General features: G+C 37.2%; 1 protein-coding gene across 5 annotated transcripts; it reads left to right on the forward strand.

The window, feature by feature from the left end:
• Positions 1–1,783: 1,783 nt before the first annotated feature.
• On the forward strand, positions 1,784–26,869 carry LOC112574359 (ATPase family AAA domain-containing protein 2-like). Of its 5 annotated transcripts, none has more exons than XM_025255378.1 (27): positions 1,784–1,977; positions 6,747–6,847; positions 7,216–7,256; positions 8,246–8,430; positions 8,853–9,089; positions 10,513–10,600; positions 10,799–10,918; positions 11,805–11,916; positions 12,157–12,297; positions 13,310–13,424; positions 13,778–13,919; positions 14,049–14,197; positions 14,365–14,613; positions 14,831–14,921; positions 15,171–15,494; positions 15,897–16,071; positions 16,220–16,406; positions 17,282–17,467; positions 17,812–17,947; positions 18,418–19,290; positions 19,887–20,083; positions 20,714–20,873; positions 21,054–21,176; positions 21,386–22,422; positions 22,943–23,000; positions 23,288–23,529; positions 24,164–26,869. In XM_025255378.1, the coding sequence occupies exons 1-27, from the start codon at positions 1,867–1,869 to the stop codon at positions 24,212–24,214; spliced, it is 5,631 nt and encodes a 1,876-aa protein (XP_025111163.1). In that variant the 5' UTR covers positions 1,784–1,866; the 3' UTR covers positions 24,215–26,869. The 5 variants fall into 5 exon arrangements, with proteins under 5 accessions (XP_025111163.1, XP_025111164.1, XP_025111166.1 ...); XM_025255379.1 differs by having other exon boundaries at positions 15,900–16,071; XM_025255381.1 differs by having other exon boundaries at positions 12,172–12,297.
• Positions 26,870–27,014: the final 145 nt, after the last annotated feature.

Genomic DNA, 27,014 nt, shown 5'->3' on the forward strand with positions numbered 1-27,014 from the left:
CAAATCCAAACAAATATGAAATATTAAACAAGATTGGTATTAAGACGTACATTTATGCATGAGAACCAGTGTGACAGCGACTGCATATATAGCCCCAAACTTAATTGCTCCTTTCCCAGTAAACCAAACACTACTCAACACAAGACATATAATGCCTTTGCAACCAAAAAAACCCCACAGGTATACATAGGTGACTTTAAAGTCTGCATGTGTGTGTATAAAACAGACTTGCAGTGACTATATAATACATCTTTCTGACAACTTACTACAAATTAAAACTAATTGCTTTAACCTAGATGCAATCGAAGAAATCTGTCGTTATTTGAATATTGCCCCTGCAACTCTTCATCAATTTTTTTTTAAAATTTCCAAATAAATTATATATATCTAGTAAAAGTAATAATGATTTCAACAAAATCAAAAGATGCATTTATTTTGTTTTGCTCAAATACACCTTCTTACTAATCGAAGGCCTTCGAAAATTATTCAGATTGTAACAACTTAGCTTCAAATGCCGTCAATGTTGCTGTGACTAAAAAATAATTATCGAAAGACGATATGTCTATATGAAGAAAATGAATTGCATATGGATTCACACTGTTTCTGTTTACATTACCGCATAATTGATGAGACGAATGGTGTTCCTGTTGTGAATTTCATCATAAATACTAAATATGTGTGATCTTACGTTACAAAGATTTCTGATCATCAATGAAGACATCGGATTACCTTTAAACAAGCAATTTATAAAGCAGATATACTGCTCACAAAAGAGCTTAAAAAATTAGCTTCACACTTCAAACCCACAAAATAACCAGCTAATGACGGTGTACAGACAGAGTAGCCTTATTTTAATCTTACTATCATTTATCTATAGATGTATGTTAATGGAAAGTGACTGCATGTAGGGTGGGAGGTGAAGGGAGAAACACATTATAAGCGGTGACCGGAAGACGAAGCTCCTAACCGAAAACATGCAACGAATCACGTACGTGAAAAATTAGCATGCATAGGTTTACAAATGACAATAACCTACATTTTTTGTCACCATTACAAATTTAAATTACTGTATCTGCTCTCGAGCGATTTAGAAGATTTAAGGAAGTAAGTTACTTTCGCTGTCGGGCAATTTTTGTGATATCGTCTGCCATCACATTTGACCAACAAGTTGGCCGAGATTAAAAGCAGACGACAGCGGTTTGGGTGTTGGGACTACATACTACATGACCTTTCAAGTGGTTATTAACAGTCGCTCAGAAATTCTGTGAGATCAAATACCAGAGTCATTTTTGTGTGTCACGACAACGTCAGATTCCAAGAGAAAGTAGTGGAGAAAATAAATTTATAGTAGTTTAATAATACTCATTATTTTGCCAAACAAATCAGTAGTCTGGACTTCCGGAGAGCGCCTGCATGTAAGAGAGACAAAGAAAAACACAGATGTGCTATTTAAGCCAGTTTTTGCAACACCGGTATATGAAATATTTAATATTTATACTTTACTCTAAACATTATTAGCTAGATTGCAGTTAAATTATGTTAGTTGGCGTGGACAAAATGATGTGTACATTTCGAACTCATTTCCCGCCCTGTTCGTACACGTATGTGACCTACATCGTTACATACTTTTACTTTTATTTGTCTAAAGTACTGAAGACACAAAAACAAAAACAAAAACAGCATATTATTATGTCTTGTTTTACCTAGTTTAAACTGTTAATTTTATCTCATGGGAAGACATTGTAACAAAAAGTTCATGAACTCATTTCTTTCCGTGGATTAGAATGTGTGTCACGCTAGCTGTGAAGAGGTCGGATTGAGACGTTGGGCAAACCGTCTTCAACGAGAAAGGCTGTGAGTGAGAGGATGGTGCGGACTAGGCATAATGGTGATACCACCACCGACACACCACCTAGATTTCTTACTTTAGATGAGAGGAGATCTAAAAAATCAAGGATCCACGCCATTGATGCAGATGTAAGTTGCAATTTTGTGTTACATTGTTCTTGGTATTGGCGCCCAATGGCCGACAGAACAGAAACACTAAAAACAGTTCTGTCGCATGCACAGTAATTTTTTTTGTGGTATGGGAGGATGAAGACTGATAATCGTTTTGAATTAGTCTTTAATGTTAGAATTAATATTATGATTGCTAATTTTTGTCATTCTTGGTGAGAGATCGCAGTAATGTTTTGCATTCGCATACTACCCCTCACGTACTTAGTGTAGGGCATTAGTAGGTCAGTGAAGGGGAGTTACTCTGTGAGCTAAAGATACCCCTGATGTAAGCTAATAGTAATAGCTAGAAACGTTTTGTTTCCTAAAGATCTTTTTAAATTTAGTGTCGTTATGAATAGATACAGATTTTCCAAGCCAATGAAAAAAAAATTACAAATGCCAACAGTTTCTTTAATCATTATACTTTCACTATTGCAAATAGCTTTAGTGTACCGATTGTGAAACAGTCTACAGCACATGTAGTGGGCTCGATGTTTGAGAGAATTGGTCACAAATTCGTCAAAATCATCTTCTTTGGATGGAAAGAATATTTTTTTCTTGCTCGTCTACTCTCCCGGTCTTCTTCTAACGTCGTCCGTTTTCCCCGTCACTTTTTTGTCGTCACCTTTTTAGTCGTCACCCTAATTTTGACATCACAATCTATGACGTCACACCTCCAGCCCACAACACACCCAAACCAGAACTCAAAATAACTATGTAAATACACATGACATTCTCCGACCGCCCAAATGTCATGGGTGTTACACACATAACCGTACAAAATGCTTGTACGCAGACTGCATTAGTGCATACAGTATAATAAAAGGGCAACTAGTTACTATATTTTTTCACTCGTTTTTCATTTCAAGTAAAGATGATTTTGTTGCTCCCAGTGTGATACATAGCAAACCTGTTGAAACTGTTACCTCTTTCAGGTACCTGGGAACTGTTTTTGATTGCCAGCTTAAATGAACTCTAAACACTGAATACATTGTCAAACGTGACCAGCAAAGAATGTACCTTTTGAGGAAGTTAAATAGCTTCTCCGTTAGCAGAGCAATTTTACGTCGTTTTTACCATTCTTTTATTGAGTCTTTTATCCTTCTCATTTGTATGCTGGTTTCGTAATCTATCTGTCCATGATAGGAACAGTTTGAATAACATTGTCCACATCTGTTCCAAGATAATTGGTATTAAACAGAGGGACTTGACTTCCTTCTGTAATCAACAACTAGTTAGGAAAGCTTCCCGCATTCTGTCCATACCTGAACATGTGCTAGCGGGAGAATTTGTTTTATTAAGCTCCGGTAAACGCTATGCCATGCCAGTATGCAAAAGCAATAGGCATCTGAAATCTTTTGTGCCATCCGCAGACCAGTTACTCAATAACATGAACTATCAGCGGTGTGTATGTGTGATGGGTAGGTGTGCATGTGTGTGGTTGTGTTTGGGTTTTTTTTGTTGTTTTTTTTCCCATTTACATATATTTTGGAAACAGGGCACAGCTCCCATCTAAATTGCCCGTTGGGATTAATAAAGTCGGTTGTTATTGCTATTGTTATTGTTAGAACCTTTATGCCTAACTGTGAGTTGGTTTTTCCTTAAAACTGGAACCAACTTTTCTGATCCTGGTATGGTACAACCGTCCTGTTACTCTCTATGGTATAGCTGGTCCTAATTAGACTTTAGAGTTTGCTGTGTTGTGTTGACTCATCATTGTCTGTAACGCAAGCATCCAGCATGTTAGGTTGTAGATGCTTATCACCTTGTAAATAATTTTTTTTAAAACCCCATGATTACTTGCACAACAGTATTTCATGTTGGAATATATTTGCATCCAGTTATATCTGTACCGTTGTATTTTTTTCAGATTATGATTCAGTCAGTTAACATAGGCAACTAATTCTTAAGGTTAATATACTAAAACAACAAATGCAGTCAGGAACACCTACTTTGTACTGTATCTTAAAAAGTTTCATATAAGATATCCCTTCTGTCCTTTAAAGATTTATTTTGTTGTATTTGACCAAGCTTTAGGTTGAAATCAGAAACTTGTCTTACTTTTAACAGTTTAACTGCAAAACTGAATGTTTGTCATACTGAATCTTTCTCAGCTTTGTGCATGTGCACACAGAAGATTCAAGATTCTTTATTCATTTCACCACCCTATAGGGCTTTGAGAATCAGGCCTACGAGAAGAGGCCTACTGTACCCAGGCCCACAGCTGTGAAGGGGGCCCAGCTTTAGTTGGTGGATTTTTTTCCTTCTTTCTTTAAAAGACAAAGAAAAGGGAAAAATCTACTGATAAAGGCTGGGCCTCCTTCACAGCGAGGAAGGAACACCCAGGGGCCTGGAGAGTCCTTTGACCATGGGGCCCCTGGTGGCTCTCGGCGGCCCTGTTGAGAATAATAATTATTATTATATATAGGATACAAGCATTTGTTATTACTCTTTCTGTCTTTGCCTATATTTGTATCCCAGTCTCAACCACCACCTTTAATTAATAATAATATGTGTACTTGTATTGTGCAGCATCACAACCAAGATAGGTCACACTCTGCAGTGACCAGTAATGATAAATGAACATTAGGTTACAGAGAATGGACAGTGAGATACATATAAGCACACTGAACAACATGATAAAGTACAAGAGTGGAACGTAATGCTATGGATAAAGGCGTGAAGGGATATTGGGACTGTAAACAGAGAAGAGATGGAGTAGTTACATAATGGTGCACAATATTGCAAAAGGAATTAAGGATTTATTATCATATTAATTTCTATTATAAATCTCACTCTCATTTTCTCTCGCACTCTCTATGTCTCACTGATATATGTGTATTTGTTTAGTCTGTTTACAATTAAAAGAAACTGCTGTAGTGTACCACTTTTGCAGACCATGACATCTAGATATATGGCAATGATACATGCCCTAAGGACCACATGTAAAACATTGTTCTATTCATGAAGAATAATCATTAAATTAATTGCTTCTCCCCAATATTTGTAAAGGGTAACTAGACATGCCAACAGGTGAAAACACAAACAAAGTGAGAATTAATAATCTAAGTTACTATGCTGCATTAGAAGCATAAAACATACATATTAACTCTTTTAAGAATTTTGAAGAGGAGAATTAATCCTGCACTAATATTATATCACAGCTTCTAGTCATTTACCATATTAAGGATTTGAATTAGTGAAGGGCATGTCATTATAAAATAGAAATAATTGAACTTAAGTGATTGTTATTTCTGTTTCTTTGAAATAAATTCCATTTTGATACCATTCAGATTATGGTAAAGTTAGACATCTTCAGTGAGGTGGGGCCTTACACAGATTTCAACATCTGACTAGAGAATTGGCATAGAGATGGAAGCTGTCATTGTATATTTTCAAAGTATCAGTCTCCAAAAACTGTCAGAACCCTCATCCTTGTGATGATTGATGATTTATACTCATCATGCATTTGGACACATGTCTACACAGATGATTTATCCATAAAATGGTATCTTCATCATATTCACAAAGAACTTGTGTCAGTCACAGCTTCAAAAGGAAAGCCTTCAAGGCAGAAATCCTGGTAAGGAGCAAACAAACCATAGCCCCTGAAATTGCCCTTGTGGAGAAATAAAGTTGTATTCCCCTTCTCCAGCTTCACAAACAACAGGGCAGCGGTCGACAGATTTGAACTCACATATTCAAAACTTTTTTCTTTCCACACTGTCAGCAAAAGCACCTGCTACCCAGTGGGTTTCTGTGCATGCTGTCCTCCCAGATAATGAGAGCACAGCCTAGTGGCACAATAGTTAAGTTCTTGTCATCAGTATAGTGATGATTGGGTTCAGTTTCTCTGGATATGGCACCTGTTTGCAGAGCTTGCTGCTTGGCTAATGTAGCCTTACTGGTTTAGTGTAAAACACCTTTCTTCCCAATCTCCCAGGTAATGAGCTTATTAAAAACTTGGCCATAGAAAGCAGCTAGCTTTCTCTCCCAGCTAACCATGCAGCTTACTAGGAGATAGAGCAGACTGGGTCATCAGTGGGACATAGTTTGGTAGCTTGAGAGAGAATATGTCACACTTGGCACTGTGGTCTGGCTGCTCATCTGAAGAAGATAGCTATCTCAGGCATAGGTGGGCAAATGTGTGCAGAACAGACTATACTACATTCTATAGAACTGCCCTCATCACAAAGTAAGTCATCAGGAGCTGTGACTAAAACAGGTGGACCTCAACACCCTGCTGAAAGGGATGGCAAATTAATACTGCGTTTTAATGATTTTTTTTCAGTGGTCCCCCCCTACTAGTATAGGTTTTAAGGAAAGTTGAGCTAGCATCAAGATCTCACACCTTGGCTTTCAATATCCTGTAGTTAGACAAAGTCTTGAATATTAAATTCTTATCTAGAACATTAACAGGTAGATAACTGTTGCATCTGTGTTGCTTACAGTCTACTACAGTTAAAGAGCAGACAGGTGTATCAGAGATGATGATGATGCTTGTAATAATTGAATTTGTATGATGCATTTACCAATGTGGAGGCAAGCTCAGTTAGTGCTCGGCATGAAAGAGTGCAAACAAATCAACAGTTGACCATACAAATAAGAAATACAAGCACCAGAAATTCGAGGACACTATGACAGAACTAGCATCAAAGTAGCTGACAGACAGCATTTTAGGTATAGCACACTGGCATTCCTTCTTTTGTGCTTGACATAGCAGATAAAAGTTTGTTTTTTTTTGGCAGGGCAATGAAAGCGATCACAGTGCTATAGGTTATCATGAAGAGCACTCCATATTTGAAGAAAAGATTGTGGAATCAAGATTACGACCTCGGGTTGGACCAAGGTAATTTATTGCTTGTACATTTTGAAAAATTACTTCTGGCACTGTAAGTGTTATATAAATATGTGGTGCAGCATTATGACAAACTATAGTAGTTATCCATAAAATTTTGGTCAAAAATTACTGAAAGTCCAGGTATTTTGGATATTTGATAATATAAGTAAATATTTATAAAGAAATCTGCTGCTTTTTTTTCTAACAGTTTATAAACAAATTGTTCACGAACCCTTCCGGAATACCGTAATAAGAGATAAAAGTATATGCATTGACTTTGTACTTCTTAAAAAAGCTGTAATCAACAGCAGCTTCATATAGACCAAAGAAAAGACCTGACTGAAAATTGTCTTTATATGGTTTTAATTTTGTTTCAGACGAGCTTATAATTATGTATATGAGGATTCCTCAGATGATGGTAAGCTCAATAACTCATTTGACTTCTTTGCACATATATGGCCTTAACTCAACTGGTGCACATCAGCTCCTTTGTACTAAATGCTTTTTTTTAAAAAAATAATTATTAGTACTTACTTGCTTAGTCCTAGGTAGTACAAAAGGCGTCCATTAGAGTCCTTCATTTTTGTTTCTCAAGCAAGTTAAGCTGTGTTGTTCCAGTAGTTTTTGGTCCTTTAGTTTTCTCTGCTGACCAGTGCCATGTTTCTTTTGGCTGACCATCAGCTGTCCAGTAAAGGTCTCTTATGAGTGGTGCCTCTGGTTTCATTCTGTACACATGCCCTAGCCTATCTCCATCTTCTTTTTTTCGTATTATGGTTTGTCATATTTGTGCAGCTGGTTCTAAGGATTTCTTTATTATTTATGTTATCATGTTTGGCCAAAATATCTTGAAGATTTACATCAGACATTTGGTTTTGAAATCTCTAGTTTCTGCCTGATGTTTGCTAATGTCTTCTGTAAAGTAAGACCAAAAGGACATTGCTTCTGTAGATTCGTGATTTTGCATTTTGCTTTAAAGTCTTAGACTTCCAGATTTCTTTTAGCATGGCTGAAAATGTAAAATCTTGATTTGCTTTGATGACTCTGTTTATCACACTTTTTTGGTATCACCATCTGTTGTTACTAGACTGCCAAGATATGTAAACTCTTGGAGACTTTTTTAGTCTGTTGACATGGCATTCTATATTTCTTTTGTTTTACCTAAGTTTACTTAAGTCCTATGAGTTTGATGGAGTTAAGATTGTTGAACTTTTCCTAAGCTTTGTGTTGGTTGGATTGTGGGGTTTATTGAGATATGCAAATTCATATAATCTGAATAAGCAACTCCGTTCTTTTTACAAGATACCAACTTTTGAAAAGTAGACATCTCATCTGCATTTTGTAAATTGATCTACAGTTTAGCTTGTAAGAAAATGGATTGAACTGTTTTGTTTGAAAATTTGTCTTCAGATACAGCACTGCTGATCTCATCTAGAAGAAGGAGAGCACGAGTGGTAAATGAAGCCCCTTTTCAAATGCCTGGCAGCAGACGACGAAGAAGACATGATGTTTGTGAGCTTGAGCATACTTCTGAAGAAGATGGAGATGAAGATTCCCCCCATCAACGCAGAGCCAGAAAATTATCACAGGTACAGGTAGGAATGAGACTCTAGTGTGACAATGTAAATAATAAGGTTTTTGGTGGGCATTGGGAATGGGTTTGACATTCTGTGATTAATTTCAACTGCCCCCCACCCATGGAAAGACATACAGGTATATGAAGTTCATATTCAAGTTGAAAATGAAGTTAAGAATTCAAAATCATAGAACATAATCGTAGAGTTATAAAATTCTTTTTGAAAGTAACAGAAAATATAGTGATATAGGTATTGGGAAAGTAAAATGCATCACACCTAGATGGGAAAAGACAAGATTTAGGTATGAAAGATTGGTTTGGAGTGTTATTAAAAGCAGACTAGAATCCTGACTAGATGTGTCGACACATCTGAATTTTTATTACAGTTATACATACACATTGCTATCAATTATTTCAGCTTCTAATGATTTAAACCTACAGGTTGAAGGGGATGGCGAAGATGGTGAATTGTGCAGTGACATGGATGATGATGAAGAGGAGGAAGACTTGAACAATTGTGCCTTGCGACGTAGTTCTCGCCTTCGCCAGAAACCTTACCGGTTTCGTCCTATGGCAGAAGAAATTACCTCACATGGACCTGGGGACAGCAGTAATGTTGGAGGAAATGAGAGGGGAAAAAGACAACGGCCTAGTGACCCACCAGATAATCCAGATGAGGTTACATTTGTTGACTTTATTATTTAGTGTAGGATACCTTTTGGGTGTGTAGAATCTTGGCCATTAAGCTATCTTAGATTATTTTAGCTACAACTTTGCAACTCTATTAGAAAAACTATTAGTGATACAGTGGAACCTCGGTTAGTGAACGCCTCGGATAGCGAATATTTCGGTTAATGAACAAAAATTTCGTTAAAAATTTGTCTCGGATAGCGAACAAAATTTCGGATAACGAACAGCCACGTGAACCTCACGTGACCGACCAAGATGTCATCATTCGTGCACGAGACTCAGTTACGATCGGTTGTTCCTTATCTGTGAGCATCCTTCTTATTTAGTGATTTTTGTGCTTTATTTTAATAAGACAATCCTCAATCATGGCTCCAAAGAAGATTAAGAGCAATTAACAGTAGTGAGGTAATGACAAGGAAGCGGCCAACAAATGAATTGAAAAAGGAAATGATTTCAAAGTATGAAGGTGGCATGCGTCTGTCGGATATGTGATGTCGTATTACCAAAGAGTTTTACAAAAAAGGAAGAAGGAACAGACACTGGACAAGGTTTTTCCTTTAACCTCAAAGCTACAGAAAAGGGAAGTCACCCCCGATTTCATAATGTCACGTGTGCTCATGGAGGGGGGAATCCAAGCAGTAATTCCTCCCCACACCTCCATCCACCCACGCCGTCAAAACGGCAAGTTTTCTGATGTTTAAATGCTTTCGTTAATGTTTTTATGTTTATTTAACTCCATTTATATTGCATTATAACTGTTCTCATTAAAACAAATACCTATATAGCCTGTAACTTTCAAATATTAGCGAGTCAACAGGGGCTGGGAACCAATTAAATCTATTTCCTTTATTTCTTATGGAAACATTGTTTCGGATAACGAACATTTCGGATAACGAACAGCTTTCCAGAACGGATTAAGTTCGTTAACCGAGGTTCCACTGTACTCTTATATGATATCACCATTTAAATTTGACAGAAGAACATTTATTTTGCTTTTATCATTTCTTTTCATAAACAAAATTGGTTTTATGTGCATGCATTCATAGTAGAAGTATGATTCTTTTGGTTTAAAAGATGTTGGTATGATTGTTAATAATTGCTTAATACAAGATCTTCTGCTGGCAGAACATCTGTAAGATGAACAGGTGTTTGTGAACTGATCAATTGTTCGCTTTCTTCTTTTGTAGTTTGGATTTTGTTATTTTTCTTTTTTTTAGGCTAAAGATTACAATGTTTAGTGTGCACGCAATAAAATGACTTAGGAGTTAAGGCTTTTGTCCAAATGTTTTTACAAAACAAGTCCCTCTATCTCTGATTGCTTATGCAGTATATTTACAAAGATAGTATGAATGCATTAAAGTATTTTATTGATTTATGTAATGAGCCTGGTAAGCAATGTTGTTTCATTCAGGAATATGGAGACATGTACAGCAGAGTGAAAAGGGCAAGAAACAAAAAGACTGTTGGCCATGAATGCAATAATTCAATATCAAATACTGGTAAGATATAAGCTGTTTGTGATTTGTGTGTGAGGGTTAGGTGGTGGTGGGGGTGCAAAGGGACTGCACATACACACAAAATACAAAAACCTTTTATCATCTGCTATAAACAAAAATAAATACTGCTTGAATGAGAATATTAAACAATGGTTAGTATCCATATCTTGTTTTATTTATGAATGATCTTTTTTCTGCTAGATGGGTCCAATGATGAAGGAGATGATAAACAGGACACCGAAGATGAAGCTCAGCAAAGACGATCCTACTCTTTGAGGGAACACAAGCCCAGGACACAACTGTATATTGCACCAGCTATAGGTGAGACAGCTACATGCTATGATTCCTGGTGCATTCATATTTTCAGCTGAAAGGGAAAATGTCTATAATATACAGTCCTTGGACCTCTCCTGTTTCCTCTTTTGGAAATACTGTAATCATTTTATCAAGACTGTTATTTTCGCCACCTTACTCCTGTCTGCATTCCTTCCTGTTCTTGATGATGTTCACTGTGCATGTGTGCATATGTTTGCCTGATTTTGCTGCCGTTTCTGTCATACTGCATCATTACCTTCTGCTTATCCTGTAAAACACATTAAGCTTGGAAATGCACTATATAAATCTTACTGTTGTTATTACTATCTCCTTTACCTTGCTGCCTTGCCTCCCCCAACCCTTTTAAAGGTGTCAGGCATCCATTCAGCAACTTGGTCAGCTGTATAAGTACACTGCTCTACACTTGTATTGTGCTGACTAGCATATGTATCTCATACCTCAGACACCAGTACTTTAACTTGTCGCCTTCTCCTTTGGATTTACATTTATAGAAAAGTGATGATGGTGATGACAAGTATTTTTCATGCTTGGCTTTGGGGTTAGCTAGTTGGGCAGCTGGTCCTGAGTGATAGATTAGTTGCTAACCAGGATGGGCAAGCTTCAAGTATTAGACTTCCCAAGATCTCGAGAAGTTACTTAGTTGCAGGATTCTATTTATTTATATATTTTTTGTTCTATCTATAAGGAGATTTTGGATGATTTATGTTCTGTCAATTTTAGCCACACCCGTACTAGTATTACCTCTATTCTAGTATTAGAATCTGTATCTTTCATCATAGTGTAAAATTTCATTAATGTTGTATTATGTACATTTATGATTAAGACTACTATGGATTGATAATTAATTTGAGTAAGCTATGTTGTCTTTCAGAGGGCATAAGGAAGAAACCGAAGCAACAGTCAATGTTTCGAGAAACACCTCCAAGAAGATTGAATAAACATGCAACATATCGTTCTCCAGCTCACAGAAATGCCAAGTTTAGGTAAATAAAATTATTAAACGTATTGGGTTTCAGATCTTATAAGAGCTAGGACAGAAATATTTTTCACAACCATCAAATCAGAACTTCTACGGCTGGTATAAAGCAAGATTGGAAGCAAACAGCTTAGACCCTGAAAGCAGTTCCATCACTTAGTTTATGTTAAAAAACACTAATAATTTAATTAAAATTATTAATAATATTTAATACAAATGAACTAAATAGTAAACTCCTGTCAAGCAGTCCTTGTTCTTACAGAAAACGGGAAACATTTCATGGAAGCTCTACTTCCACATCTGACTCCTCTGACAGTGGAACTGAGACAACCGATGAACAGCGCTTCAACCGCAGAAAAGCCAAGAGTATTGCTAAGTCCAGGAACAGGTAGAAATTCTTCATTTTTTCATGTTGTCTTTGTACATACCTGTACACATTTTCTCCCTCCCTCCCTCCCATTTATCCTTTGTAAGGTAATTTGGTAAAGATGTCCTTCGTGGACAATTTCAAAATAGCAGAATCTGATAATGCTGTGTTAGTGCATCAGATATTACTTTAAAATATGCAAGAATTGCATAGGGGAGAAATGAAAGTCTGGCTGAGCTTTTGTACAATGTTGAAATAAAACCAAAATACTGCTAGCTTAAGCAAGCAATAAATCCTGTGTTGCTGGCTTCAAAAGTGCTAAGTCAGAGCTTAATTGCCATAAATACACTTTGAATGGTTACCTCAGACAAGTTGAAGTGAGTGCAGATTTACAGTTTGGTAAACTTGAAGAAAAGCATGCAATTTTCCTGTTAAAGTGATGTCTTTGGGCAGTTCTAGATTCTAGAAGCAAATCTTTGTTAACAATAAACAGTGTAAAGCCTTGTATTTGATTTTACAACACAAGTGACAAAATCATACTTTTGCCAAGTGATAGAATTTCACACAGACTGTTTTTTAGATCACTCATTTATTTCGTACCTAAGGTGGTACATAAGGCATCCACTAGAGGCCTCCATTTTTGTCTGTCAGCAGCAAGTTCAGCCATGCTGTTCCAGGACAGTTTCTGATCCTTTAGCTCTCTTTTTGCCTTTGCCATGTTTCTTTTGGATGACCATGACTTCTCTTGCCAGCAGCCATCCAGTGAAGGGCTATTTTGGGTGGTGCCTCTGGTTTCATTCTTGAAAATTGTCATCAGAAACTTAGTTTGAAAGGTCTCTAAATTCTGCCTGATTTTTGCTGATATTTTCCTGTTCACATCTTGCCTTCCTGTGGCTTAACTAGGTATTCTACAAAATTTCTTTTTTCTCTTCGAGTGCTCCTCTGCACTTCCTTGTCTTTCTGGGAATTTTTCACAGCAGTTAAATTAGTAGATATTGATCCTTAAATTATATTTAGTCTTATTACTTTCCAGAATTATGCCATTGAACTTCCCAAATGATACAGTTGGAACTTCGGCAGTGATGAAGGATCGCCTTCGAGCAGGAGCAAGTTCAGCAGATGTAGATCCTATGGAAATTGACACTTCTGTAAGTGACACTTTTCCCCACTTTTTTCAAAGGATAGTAATTACTAACGCAATATTCTTTTGTGTTTGCACATGTTAGTACTTGCATCCTAAAATATCTACTCATGTAACATTATGTATGTTCTTGTATATATGTCTTGATCTTGCCTTTGATGATATGGGGAAAGAACTGTGTAAATAATGAGTATTTGTTCTTCGCCAATCCCATCAGAATTCTAGGTGAAATAAGTGCAATGAACTGTGAGAATTATTTTTGGTGGTTCTTTTTTACCCACCACCATGCTATTTGAGAAGAAGGTGGATTGAAATTATTATGGTGAAAACAAAATTTCTGGCGTGTGTTTTTTCCTCCAGGTGAATTTTGATAGTATAGGTGGTCTCAAACAGCATCTGATGGCTCTTAAAGAAATGATTGTATTTCCACTACTGTATCCTGAGTTCTACGAACGATTCAAAGTGGAGCCATCTCGTGGAGTTCTCTTCTATGGACCACCAGGTGATCCCTTTCTTGTCATTATTTTAATGTTTGTCAGGTCAAATTGTTAAATTGAGATTGTCTGCCTGACTTGAAAGATCCAAAAATATGCCATTTTGTCATTTTGTTTTTGGGGGGTTTTTTTCTCAGGAACTGGCAAGACCCTAGTTGCTAGAGCTCTAGCTAATGAATGCAGTCTAGGCGGGCAGCGGGTGGCATTCTTCATGCGCAAAGGTGCTGACTGTCTGAGCAAGTGGGTTGGGGAAGCTGAGCGCCAGCTACGACTTTTGTTTGACAAGGTAGGGAATTTTGTTTTTTGTGTGTGTGTGTGTGGGTTGGACAAGCATTCTGTGTAGGGGTTTGTGTGCTTTTGTATTTATGTTTGTGTGTGAGAAAATTTGTTTATGATGCCATTTATTTATTTTTATTTTTTGTTTTATTTTGTGCAATTTTTATTCTTGTGCAGGCATATGAAATGCGACCATCCATCATCTTCTTTGATGAAATTGATGGCTTAGCACCTGTCAGGTCTAGTCGACAAGATCAGATCCACAATTCCATTGTGTCAACACTGTTGGCTTTAATGGATGGCCTTGATTCACGAGGTGAGATAGTGGTCATTGGTGCCACCAACAGGATTGATGCAATCGACCCTGCCTTTCGTCGTCCTGGACGTTTTGATAGGGAATTTCGCTTTCCCTTTCCAAATTTAGAGGTGAGAATATATACTACTCCAGCTAAAGATTTTGTTTTTCCTTGTTTTAAAAAAAAATTTTGAAGTTGATTTTGCTTTGCAGTAAGGGAGCAGGCTGAAAGCAGAGAAAAATATCCGAGCAAATAGATTTTTGATGTATCACTAGATGGTTAATACTGATCTGTTGGTTGTCTGTTATTTATTTTTTCTCTAGATTTACTTTCTTTTGCTTGTCTAGGATCGAAAAAAGATTCTCAAAATCCACACAAGGAACTGGAAGCCCAGCCTTCGTGATGAGTTTATATCAGAACTGGCAGAAAAATGTGCAGGTAAGAATTTTTTTTTTCTTAATATTCATTTGCTCTGTCTTTCTAAGATGGGTATATAGTAAGTCAGCAACACACTGTCCTTTTCAAAACTATGCCAAAAAAAAAAAAAGACATCTGTGCAGAAGTATTTCCTATTTAGTTGCCTTTATTGAAAGGTGTCACCCAAGTGGTCATGGTAAACATGACTGAATTATATTTCTTTTCCTTTTCCTTTTCCTTATCCTAGTGTTGTAATATTTCACTTTGTAGGTTACAGCGGAGCAGACATCAAGTGTTTGGTCACGGATGCAACTCAGAATGCATTGCGGAGGCATTATCCACAGATTTATACTACATTTGAGAAGCTTCAGCTTGATGTGGGGGCTATTACACTGACTGCTCGTGACTTTGCACGGGCCTTAGTCAACATAGTGCCGGCAGCTCAACGAACTGTGCTTAACCCTGCCGTGGCACTTGAACCTTCTATGAGACCTTTACTGCAACGAGCACTGTGCACTTTGTCTTCGGCCTTGGCAATTCAGTTTCCTTATGCCAGATTCAAGAGGAAGGTAGAATTATTGGACTTGCCTCAAGGTATTGGACATTTGTTTTATTTACTAAATATGAAAAAATGCTTTTCTTTTATGTTTTGGCTATGAAAATTTGATTCAATGAAAATATCTTTACAAATACGTTATAAGATCCAGATTCCTTTAATACAGTAAAACCTTATTAAGACCTTAGAGCCGACCTAAAAAGATTTCATGGATATATTACACTATATAAACATCATCTCTATTACAGCTACCTCCCCAGTGTGTCAGTTTATGAAATGCAAGAAAAATTTTCAGCAAATCCTGAACTGTACATTTTCTTGGTCCATCTTTTATTTGTGCTTGATATTTGTAGGGACCTATTTTTTTTAAGTAGATGAATTTCATAATACTAGATAATTTCAACTTACAAGGTTTCTTCTTCTGGATAATGTATTTTAAGCAGGTTCCAGCTGTGAAGAGGATAGTCAAGAAAAATTAGCTTACCAAGAATTAAGCAGCGATGAGGAAGAGAACGCTCCATCAATATTTATGCCTCACAATAAGAATCATGCTTTTTCACATAAAACTGCAGCTAGTGATCTTTCTTCTGAACCATCTTTCATCAAGTTCTCCTCGTAAGTATTTACAATTTTGTGTTGTCATAAGCAATCTTTTTCTTTATTATTTATTGATCCTGTGTAGGTGCTTACTATATGCATAAGCTTAATCAAGATGTAACAGATAGCAGACTGAAAATATTCATGCTTATATGGGATTTTACAGTGCTATGAGCCGGTTCCCAATCTTGTATCGACCACGCATGCTGGTGTCGGGGGAGAGTGGCCAGGGACAGACAGTTCACCTGGCACCAGCTGCCCTTCATTTCATGGAGCATCTGCCTGTGTATACCTTGTGTTCGGCTGCCATTTTTGCTGCCACAGCCAAAATGCCTGAAGAGGCTTGTGCTAATGTGAGTGTACATGCCTGTGAAAGAGTTGAACTCAGAATTGTGCTTGTCAAATAAGAAATACATTTCAAGGTATATAACTATAGAGAATTTACTTTGTTTCACTTTCAAGTATAGCAGTTCCTTCTCTTGAATGGTAGATAGCACAAAATTTTCAAAATAACTGCAAATCCAGCTGCTGATCAGAAGAAGATGCTTAGACCCCATTGATATTGACATTTCAGTATATCAGGATAAAGTTAAGGCTTTTTGTGCATGTGTGCTGTGCACTTATATTTGTGGCTGGGAGGGTGAGTAGATGGGTGGGTGTGTACTTGCACACGTTCCTGTAAGTCTAAACTTAAGATGCATCTTTTCAGAATGATGACTTTATCGTGACCCTCTCCTGACCATGAGCATGCATAATATGTGTCTGTAATTTACTTGTATGAGTGTATAAGTGAGTGCATGTTGTAGAGGTGAGCGTGTCTGTTATGTGCGAATGTGGGTGCATGGTTGTTGATGATTTAGTTTGAAGTACTATGATATGGCTTAAGAGCCTATTTTCAACATTTATCAGACATGGAACTTGAATTACGGGTATTTAAAGTCATGGTTTATGGAATGCAAGCAGACTGGTTGTTTTCCCTACTAAGACCCCTTGTCAGTTACTACCTGATTTTTGTGGACTGAAGCATGTCTTAGTAGTCTATATTACACACCATTTAATTAAAGCCTCTGCAGAAAGAGTATCCCAGCTACAGCTAGCCCAAGATGATCTTTGTTTATGAAATATTTACTTGTTGTTCTTCTCTTTTCAGAATAGGAATAGAAAAACTCATCTCTTGGTTTCTTAGTAAATGAAGAGCACTGAAAATTGAAAGATGAATCATTTTCAGATATTTTATGAAGCTCAGCGAACAGCACCTAGCATTATCTACATGCCATCAATTAATGAACTGTGGGCTGTAGTGTCTGATACTCTTCGCTCCACCTTCCTTAGTCTGGTGCACAATATGCAGCCTTCCACACCAGTCCTGCTGTTTGCCACCAGTGAACTGCCATACAGTCTTTTAGATGAGCAGGTCTGTTGTGTGTATGGAAGTGCATACATGTGTGCATTTAAGTATACTAAAATAGTGGGTGAGGAAGGGAATATAAGTGGTTTTGCAATTGTCAGCAAAAAAAACCTTTACTATTTTTTAAGGAGGAGAAAAAGTTGTATAGACTAGCATTGTAATTTGTATTGCTATGTCCTCTGTTAAGTTTGGGTGATCTGGTGGCGCAATGGTTAGCGCCTTTCACAAATACAGTGAAGGTCCTGCGTTCAGCTCTCATCTCAGGCACTCTGTTCTTTCTCTGCATATGGCATCTGTCTAGTGGCTGTATGTGACCTTTGCTTATGCACTTTGTGTGTGCATCATTGCAGCTGAAGATGCTCTTCAACAAGGCAGGTGGACAAGTGGTGGAGGCTGAAGTTGTGACATCCGAAGAACGCAATCAGTACTTTTCTGACCTCATTTTGCTACATCCCCTTCGGCCACCACCCACTCACAAGCAGGCTGGTAAGCATGGGATTCCTTTCTTTTTCCTCTAATGCATTTCCTGTTAGAAACAGCTCTAACTGAAACTTTGTACTTATGGAGCAGATGTAAAATACACTGATCACCTGTTTTCTGTACTTTGTACTTAGAAATCTGCATTTTTTTTAAAAATAGGATAATCCTTTAAATATCAAAAAGACTATTGCATTATTTGTTTTCTTACATATCTCTCATCTAATACTTGTCATAGTTTTGTGAATCTATACCGCTCATTATTGCTTTTCTATTGTCTCTGATCTTATCAAAATAGCAAAGATTAATCATTCAGTTTGTATAATTTTATAAATAGTGGCATTTGTAAATGTGTACTCGTTTGAATTTTTGTGCAAGTACCAGTTGGATGGCTGGATAAAATATATTTAATACCACGATCAATCTCGTGCTAAAGTGGGTCTGTTTTATTTTCGGGAGAGATTATTCTGCTCTTTCAGAAATGCAGGTAACTGTGCCAGGAAACCTTCATATATTTCCTCCAATTAAAACTGGAATAAATGAAGTTCAAGGTTGTATAGGCAGAACAGTCAGCACTCCTTCAGCTGAGGTGCCTGTTTCTTCAAAACAGTTGAACTTATTCTTTGGCCACAAAAATCATGACTCCTTGAGAGTTATTGATTATAAACAGGACACTTTCAGGGGATCATGCACCAATGTTTCCATTGAACGTGCCAACAATGCACCAAAATACAGCAAGCCAGGAACCTCTAGAGAGCCTGACTCACAAAAACGTAATAATCATCAACCAATTTTGGAGAGTGCTGCAAAATCTGCAAGAAGTCCACCAAAACAATCTTTGACCATGAACCAAAATAAGATTTTAATTAACGAACATCACAGTGGACTTAAGCTGCCTCATACCCCTGGCAGCAGACAGCAGAAGTGTTTGAACAGGAAGCATGCCTTACCAGTAGATTATTATCAAGGTGTCAGCAAAAGTAAGTTATGTGGAGTCAAGAAAATGCGAGGTTCGAAAGCAAATCATTCCTCGGGAGCAAAGCAATCTTATCACCAGAAAAGATTGTTTTTTAGCAAAGTGCTTGTCTCCAAAACTAGGTCACAGCAAGGGAAGTCCTATCGGGGGGACTCCTTAAATTTCAATCAGTCTGCTTCTCATGGTGTCATGTTATCCAAGTCTCAAGAGTTGACATCAGAGATCGAATATGATATTGACAAGGCTTCTCTGACCTGTGCAATTCCCAATGCAGTGCATTGGCCGTGTTATAAACCAGTGAACAGCCTGAAAGAAAACACCTACAGCATTGCCAGTCCAAGTCTGCAGGCAGCACCCATTTTGCCCCAATCCAGAGGTAGCACTGTTTTCAGCAGCATTGATTCCTGCATGAAGCAAAGGACAACAATGTTGAATGTTTTCAAGGCTTGCACGCTGCCTTTTGTGTTTTGTTGCCATTAAAGCACATGTGAATACCGGCAGGTATTTGAATGATCCAGCATGTGTTGGTCTGCCATTGTTATAGTTTTAAAAAATCTTGGCCTTTTTGCATGTTGGTAGGATTGTAAGTTTTCAACCTTACATTATTTTCCCAATTAGGATTGCAACTGAATTATACTGTGGAATTAAGAGTCTACTATTATTAATGGTTAAAATTAACTTGGCCATTAATTTTTTTTTATTTCCACTTAGGAACATATGTGTGATTTGTAAAAAAAACCAACAGCATACAGGCAAAACTGGTATTTCACGGTCTTTGTTTAAGATGGTCCTGAGCTTGTTTTTCCTCTATTTTTCTTTAAATAAATTTTTTTCTGTAATGACTTTTCTTAGGGGTAGGAATTTGTATCATGTTGCACTATGTTTCTTTTATCCAAAATGCGATGTTACTCCATCCTGAGTTAAAAAAATTATCACGTTTACAAGTCTTGCCTATTGATCCTTTTGTTGCAGCCCAGTGTATTCTGCAAGTGCTGCCCAAGGCAGCTCCACCAGAACCACGCAAGTTGACAGAACGCGAAGAGTGCAGACTTTTGGAACAAGAAGAAGACACCTTGCGAGAACTTCGAATCTTTCTTCGTGACATCCTGTCAAAATTGGGGCGTGAAAAAAAATTTCTCATCTTCACAAAGCCTGTTGATGTTGAAGATGTGAGTACAATTGTATCTTGTTTTTGAATTTACCTCATTATGGAAAATGGCTTGGATAGTGACTGCTCAGCTATATATTAGCATAACATAAAATAAGGTATTAATAGTATTTTAACAAATCAAAATAAAGCAACAAAAATTTAGGCATTTGCCATTGAAAGAAAAACAGAAGACATGAGTAACAGCAGGGGTGCCAGCCATATTTTTTAACTGAACATACTTAATTGCTAAGATTAAAGTTTCTTTAATATTAAATTTTTTGTCTCCCTCTACACTGATGCGCAAAATGTGTGATGTGCAATTCATCTTTTGGTATTTTCACTACATGTATGCATGCACAGCCTTAGTTAGCTTACCACGGAAATTCTTTTTTTCCTCTCTTTTTCCTCACTTCATTTCTTTTGTAAGGACAGGTGCATAATGAGTAAACAAATCAGCGTATTTAGAACATTGTCAGTTCATATTTTAAGTATGATAACTATGTTGCATTTGTAATGCTGAGCAGGGCCTGATTAAAAATTAAAACAGTTGTATAGCTGATAACTAAACAAGCTTTTTATAATGGCTCATACAAACCCTTGAGATAAGAGCAGTAATATTTAAAGTAAGTTACCTCCTTAATGCCTTCAGGTGCCAGATTATTATGACATCATCAAGAATCCCATGGACCTTTCTATGATGATGAGCAAGATAGATTTACACAAATATTCCACAGCTTCTGCTTTTATGGATGATATCTACCTCATCTGCAGCAATGCACTTGAGTACAACCCTGACAAAGGGCCTACAGGTGAGTGTTGTGTCTACGAGCAAGGCAAGTCTTAGCAGCTTATGTGCAAGTAGAAGTGGTTGTTGTATTATCAGTTCATTTATGCCAATAATACTCCCCACCAAGCTATGTCTTCCATTTGCTTGACAAAAATTGTGGGTGCATCTTTATTTTAATTCATGAAAGTTTGTTTTTATGCAGATCGGGCAATTCGTCACCGTGCTTGTGCTTTACGGGATACTGCTGAAGCCCTCTTAAAAGCAGAGCTGGATCCCGATTTTGAAAAGATCTGTCAGGAAATTACTCAATCCAGAAAACGTAGAGGTTTGAATATATCCTCTGTCCTGATTTTTACACTGTATTTTACTGACATCAAATACAATATCAGTCTTACTGTAGTGTGTTTTCTAAAAAGTATAAACATTTTTTTAATAGCCATATATAAAAGAAGCAAGTTCTCATGTGGCTTTCATCTTTTCATATTCATGTCAACTAACATAGTTATGTTCAAGGATACAAACATTATTTTTCAGGTGTAGATTCATCAGGCATGGTACCAGCTTTTTGTCACACATGTCCTCTTACACTGTCGACTAACGATTCTTCTACCTCAGCATCCAAAAACCCAAGCCACATCTTGCAGGTACCAGAGGGTTCACGGTACAGTCGTCGTGTGAGAGGACTTGACGTTGACAATGTTGTTCCACTCGACTTGGTTGAGAAGTCAGCACAACTGGAGAAGAGTCTGCTCGGTAAGACTTCAGCCATGGATGTAGATGGAGGAGAAACACACATGTACAGAGTGGGCATGGAGCACCAGACACAAGAAGATTCTTTGGACACAGAAGAAGAGCCTTCCAGCTCTGAAAAAGTCTCTAGTGTGCTTTCAGCCAAGCCATCTAATTCCAGTCATACAGAGAAAAATTCATTCAAAGCGCATTGTGAAACACGACCTGTGTCCTCTTCTATGATAAAGAAAATGAACATGCGCAAAAAGTGCCCTTGGTTGGCCACAAGGCGTCGTCGACGTACCCATTCTGCATTCTCACAGAAAGATTCCCACAGTCCTGGGTCAGACGTAGATGTAGTTTCGGCAGATGAATCTGAAGGAACAGTAAATCCTTGCCATGAACAGAATAGGCAGGAGGAGAGAGTTGAACACATTGAGCATGAACAATTGCCTCAGGCCCCTGAGAATGCCAATAACTCAGCTGTAATCGCCTTGAAACAGAACTCAATGCAGAGCCTCACACGTCGAAGCAATTGTGCTGGAAGCAGCTCTTCTCCCGCAGCATTTGGTACCCCAGTTCAGAATCACCTTCCTTCAATCTCATGCACACAGAGCCATGATTCTTGCATGATGCAGACCATGCAACCTGCATCCACTTCTGCAGCTAACTCCAGTGAAGGCAGCAACCCTGCAGCAAGCCAGAGGCCAGCAGCAGCTAAGAAGCTGGAAGTAGACCTGAATGCTGTGTCCACAGACAGTGGAGTTGGCAGTTCTCTTGATAGCAATGGTGACTCCCGTGACAGCATAGAGCACAATAACAACAACAACACTGGATCTGTCGTGAGTGTCTTTTACAGTATTTCAGTTGTTTATTTTGTACCCCCCAAAAATATAGCTCTCATTATACAAGTCCCTTGATTTTGAATAAATAATCTTGAACCTCACTTGTCATAAAATGCCACTGAAGACATTAAAAGTTATTTTATCAGTTAAGAAATACTGAAAATGATTAAAAATTAATGTAATTGTACTCAAGTACAAAAAAATTTTCAAAATATGAGTAAAACAAAGAGAAAGACAAGACAATGGACTATGTCATTTTTTTCCCATTTGCCATTTCTGTGTATCCACATGGTTGCCTCATATATCGTAAGAATTATGTGTTCATGTGTAACTCAACTTTTGAAACATCAGGATTCATCTTATTAGCACAGATCTTTTTTTGATTTTTATTTTTCTCTTCATGCAAACATTTTCAAAAGATTTATGCTATTTTTCCACCTGTCCATCTAGAACTAATAATTTGTTGAATGCTAAGCATTTTGAGCAGATGGATAAGAACATGTTGCTTCTTTGGCAGACAAGACAAGAAACTCCTGACCATGGAGAAGAGAACTCTGCTGACAAGTCAACAGCAGGTAGCTTTTGTTGCAGTTTTCAGAGTTAAAAACACTTAGATATAAATTTGATGATGTAGTTCTCACATGCCACAAAGAAACAGTTTGTAGTTCAGTGGTCATGTGTGGATATGCATTATGAAATTTTCATACGTCAAGATTATCATAAGCCAGGCTAACTGGAAGGCACAAGTCTATGAGGGTGCATAAATAACATTTAAAAGAAACCAAAAGAAAATCAGTAAATGGCTCTCGCCGTATTCCATACTGAAAAGTACATGGCATGGTTTGGAATTTTTATTCTCTAGGCCTTGCATGTGCCCGCACCCGGTCACGCACACAGACAGCTATACAGCAGAGTGCCTTTCATGCCTTGGAGGCGGTTATGCCCAGCATCAGAATCGACAAAGACAGGTTGTCACAACTTCTAGAATACACCGTGCGGCAGACTCATCACTGTACTGTGGAGAAGCTGCTACAACTGTACAGCATCTTGAGCCGCATCATTTTCCGCCATCGTCATCAACATGACAAAACACAATTAGTTCAGGTAATAGTGAAAAGGTCCTGGATATAATCTGTTTCATTACTTTTCAAATATACGAACCTCATATCTTTTGCACTCATTATCTCCTACTATTAAACATGAAGTATCACACAAACATTGATTTTCTGAAGATTTCCTGAGAATGTATCTTGCTTTTAAAATATATATATGTCAAGAGAGAGAGAGAGGTGTGTGTGCAGTGATCTCCTTTTACTGAATATCGTGCTGCTCAGTTGTTTCTTTGTTCTTGTTTTGTCATTGTTTAATGTGGTTATCATAATTTAAGTGCAACAAGTTTGCCCATATGGCTGGGATATGTTGATTTATAAGTGAACTTTATTATTATTGTCATCATCTTCAGATCTTACAGTGATTATGAACATGATACATTTCACTCAGCAGTCAAATTCACACCTTTGGCTTTCATCTCTAGATCTCACATCTGTTTAGCTCGCCATGTTGGAACAATTTTGTCTGAGATAAAGTGCTTCCAGCAAGTACATACAAGTCAAAAAGCAGACTTGTGGTGTGATGTTCTTTGTAACTGTTAGCCATGCAGAAAGAATAAATAAGCATTTTAGCAATTTCAATTTGCAAAGACTAGTTTTTGTTATCATATATATATATTCTGTTGCAGGAGATGGAAGAGGCAGTAGAGACATTTTGTGGGAATGCAAGACTCCAATGACAATTATAATAGGCCGGAACTCTGCATCTTATTTATGTGGTTTATAGGGACAGATGCTGTTCAACATCCTTCCGTTTGATCTCGTGGTGCTTGCTTCCAACTGCCACTCATCAGGGATTTTTCCGATTATCCATTACAATATGGCCAGTTTGTGGCACCTCAGTCAGGGACCTATGTTTTTTTCTCGCCATCAAGTACCTTTATATAATGTAATTTATATTACATTACATGTTATTTATCTATGGAAAGAAAGTAAATTTTGTAATTTTATAAACTATTATATTTATTGTCAACTATAAGATAGATTGAGACTCTATAACTGCCAGTTAACATGTGATCGTGTGTTTAAGGGTAAGATGTTGCATGGGTGAATCATTATCTGCATATACAAGATTACAACGCCAACAGCTGAACAGGACAGCAAGTGAGTAGTAGTCAGCTGTGTATACCATTTACATCATTTGTTTATTTCAAATCACTGGCACATGAAACTGTAGAATATTTTCCATTCCAAACTGCATATTTAGTCATTTACTGTAAAGAGTTTATGTGCTTCCATGCAGCAAAATCTCACAGTTTGTGTGAAATGTTGGTCTTTAGCTGTGCAGAGTTTGTGCATTTCTCACAGCGAAGAGTCTCGCAGTTTATGTGATGTGTTGGTCATTAGCTGTGTGGTGTTTGTGGCTGCCTTATTTTTTTTATATATCATGACCGTGTCATGTATGTGATAGCACCAATGCTCTATGAACATGAAAAATGAACAAATTCAATTTCTTGTTACCCATGATTAAGCCACAAATAACCCACCACTAAGGTTTCCTTCAAATCTTCACCTGTGAGCTTGAACAGTTAAAGGTATCCATATTGTGTATCAAGTAGCAACAGAGCACAGACTATTCCAATGTAGAAATATTTACTGGTACTTGTTGATGTAAATTGTGTTGACATTTTGTGTGGTGTTTTATTGATGTGGTGAAAGTGCTACACTATGATATATTGTGTTTTCTTCCTTCCTGAAACTTGTTTGAGAGGACTTAAGCAGTTTTAACATTGAAGACTGCAAGAGTAATAATTTCTTGATGCTGCTGAAAGGATTTACTTACCCTTCTTTTAGAGTAGCATCATTAAAATTCTTCTGTCTGGGAGGAGAGGCAAAGTAATTCTTTTTTCAGTACTTGAGAAACAAATGAAACAGCTGTTAGCATAAACAATAGAGCCCCTGAAACATAGCCTCCATTTACAAGTAGTTTTTAACTAATAGCGTCCATCAGTGTATGCATATTTCAGCTACTTTTCATGTAGCCATACCCATATCTTGACTGCGTTTTGAAGCTGTGGAATTTCAAGATGCTAGCTGTATTCTTGCTTTTTAATTTAAACTCCTTATCCCCTCCCCCCCCATGATTATACACAATGTTACATAATTATACACAGCATTTGTCATCTATTTCACACAAATTTTGGACAAATTTTTATACAAAACTTGATGGGAACATTATGTATAGGCTTGCATTTATTAAAGCATTGTTGTACAAAAATGTATCGGATTTACTAAAATATACTCCATTTATTAATGAAGAAGATTAAACAAAAATCTGTAGTGCTCTTAAGGTCATTCTTATCTATCCTTCTGGGGCCAAACCTACATCACAAAGACTGGCAATCTTGATGCCTACATGGTTCCTAACTGGACAGACCTTGAGGTCTCATCTCTGGTTTGCAGATTTTGCTCGACCTATGCTTGCAGTATAAAAAGGACTGCATGCCAGTTTAAGTCTTATTAGCTGATTGATTGTTAAATTGAAGCAGAGAGTTCACTTGTCAAAGGAGAAAAGAAAGGTGAAAAAAAAGCCATATAAACACTATTATTATTCATTTGAAGAGAAAATAGTACTTAAATTAAAATTTCTGTGAAGTAGAAAATGAAATGTAACTTATTTCAGTTCACACAAAATGTAATACTATGAACAATCAGAGCATGCCTGACTGTGACATTAAGGACCAAACCCAATAAGAGATTAGTGTTCAAAGATCAGTACATTAAAAACAATCTTTAACTTTTGTGCTTAAGAAGTACATATGTGATACCATCACCATCCATTTTCTCTTTTGAAGGAAATAACAGGTTTTATGGTCATTTGCTTGTGCAAGACTCTTATGCTGGGTTATGAGGATATGATTATTGGGATTAGGACTATGTATATTTGAAGTTTGAATGAATGTCATTATTGTGAAGGTTCTTCTTGACTGAATAATTTTCTCAATATGGAGTTTCTATGTTTGTGCCTGTGCATATGGGATTGTTTTTAATATAATGTGATAAACATGACAAGAAATGTTTATTAATTCAAGAGTTTAACACACAGCATCTGCGATAATGCATCAGTGTGCAGATTGCCTTTTGATAGTGTGTTAATACTGGCATACAGATGTGCATGTTATCATGCTCTAGTGATGCACACAGCATGTTAACAATTGCATGCACACAGGGCTGTGCCAGGGAGTATACATGTAGGAGCATGCCTGTACAGAGAAAGCTTTATTTATTGTCAACACTGTTAACACTATGGCTGTGCCCCAGTTGGAAACTTTTTGGTAAAACAAAAAAAAAAAAAAACCACCCAAAAACAAAACTAAAAAAAAAAAAAGATACTTTATAATGTGCAGTGTATGTGAACAGATTATTGCTTGGCAATCTCATCTGTAGTGTGTGAATCATTTATCCAGCCTATTTTAGCTCATAATGCATAGGCTTCTTAGAGTCCTGTCATCTCTCTAACCACTATGTTGTATAAATAGA

The sequence above is a fragment of the Pomacea canaliculata genome, linkage group LG10 (assembly GCF_003073045.1).
Source record: "Pomacea canaliculata isolate SZHN2017 linkage group LG10, ASM307304v1, whole genome shotgun sequence".
Lineage (NCBI taxonomy): Eukaryota > Metazoa > Mollusca > Gastropoda > Architaenioglossa > Ampullariidae > Pomacea > Pomacea canaliculata.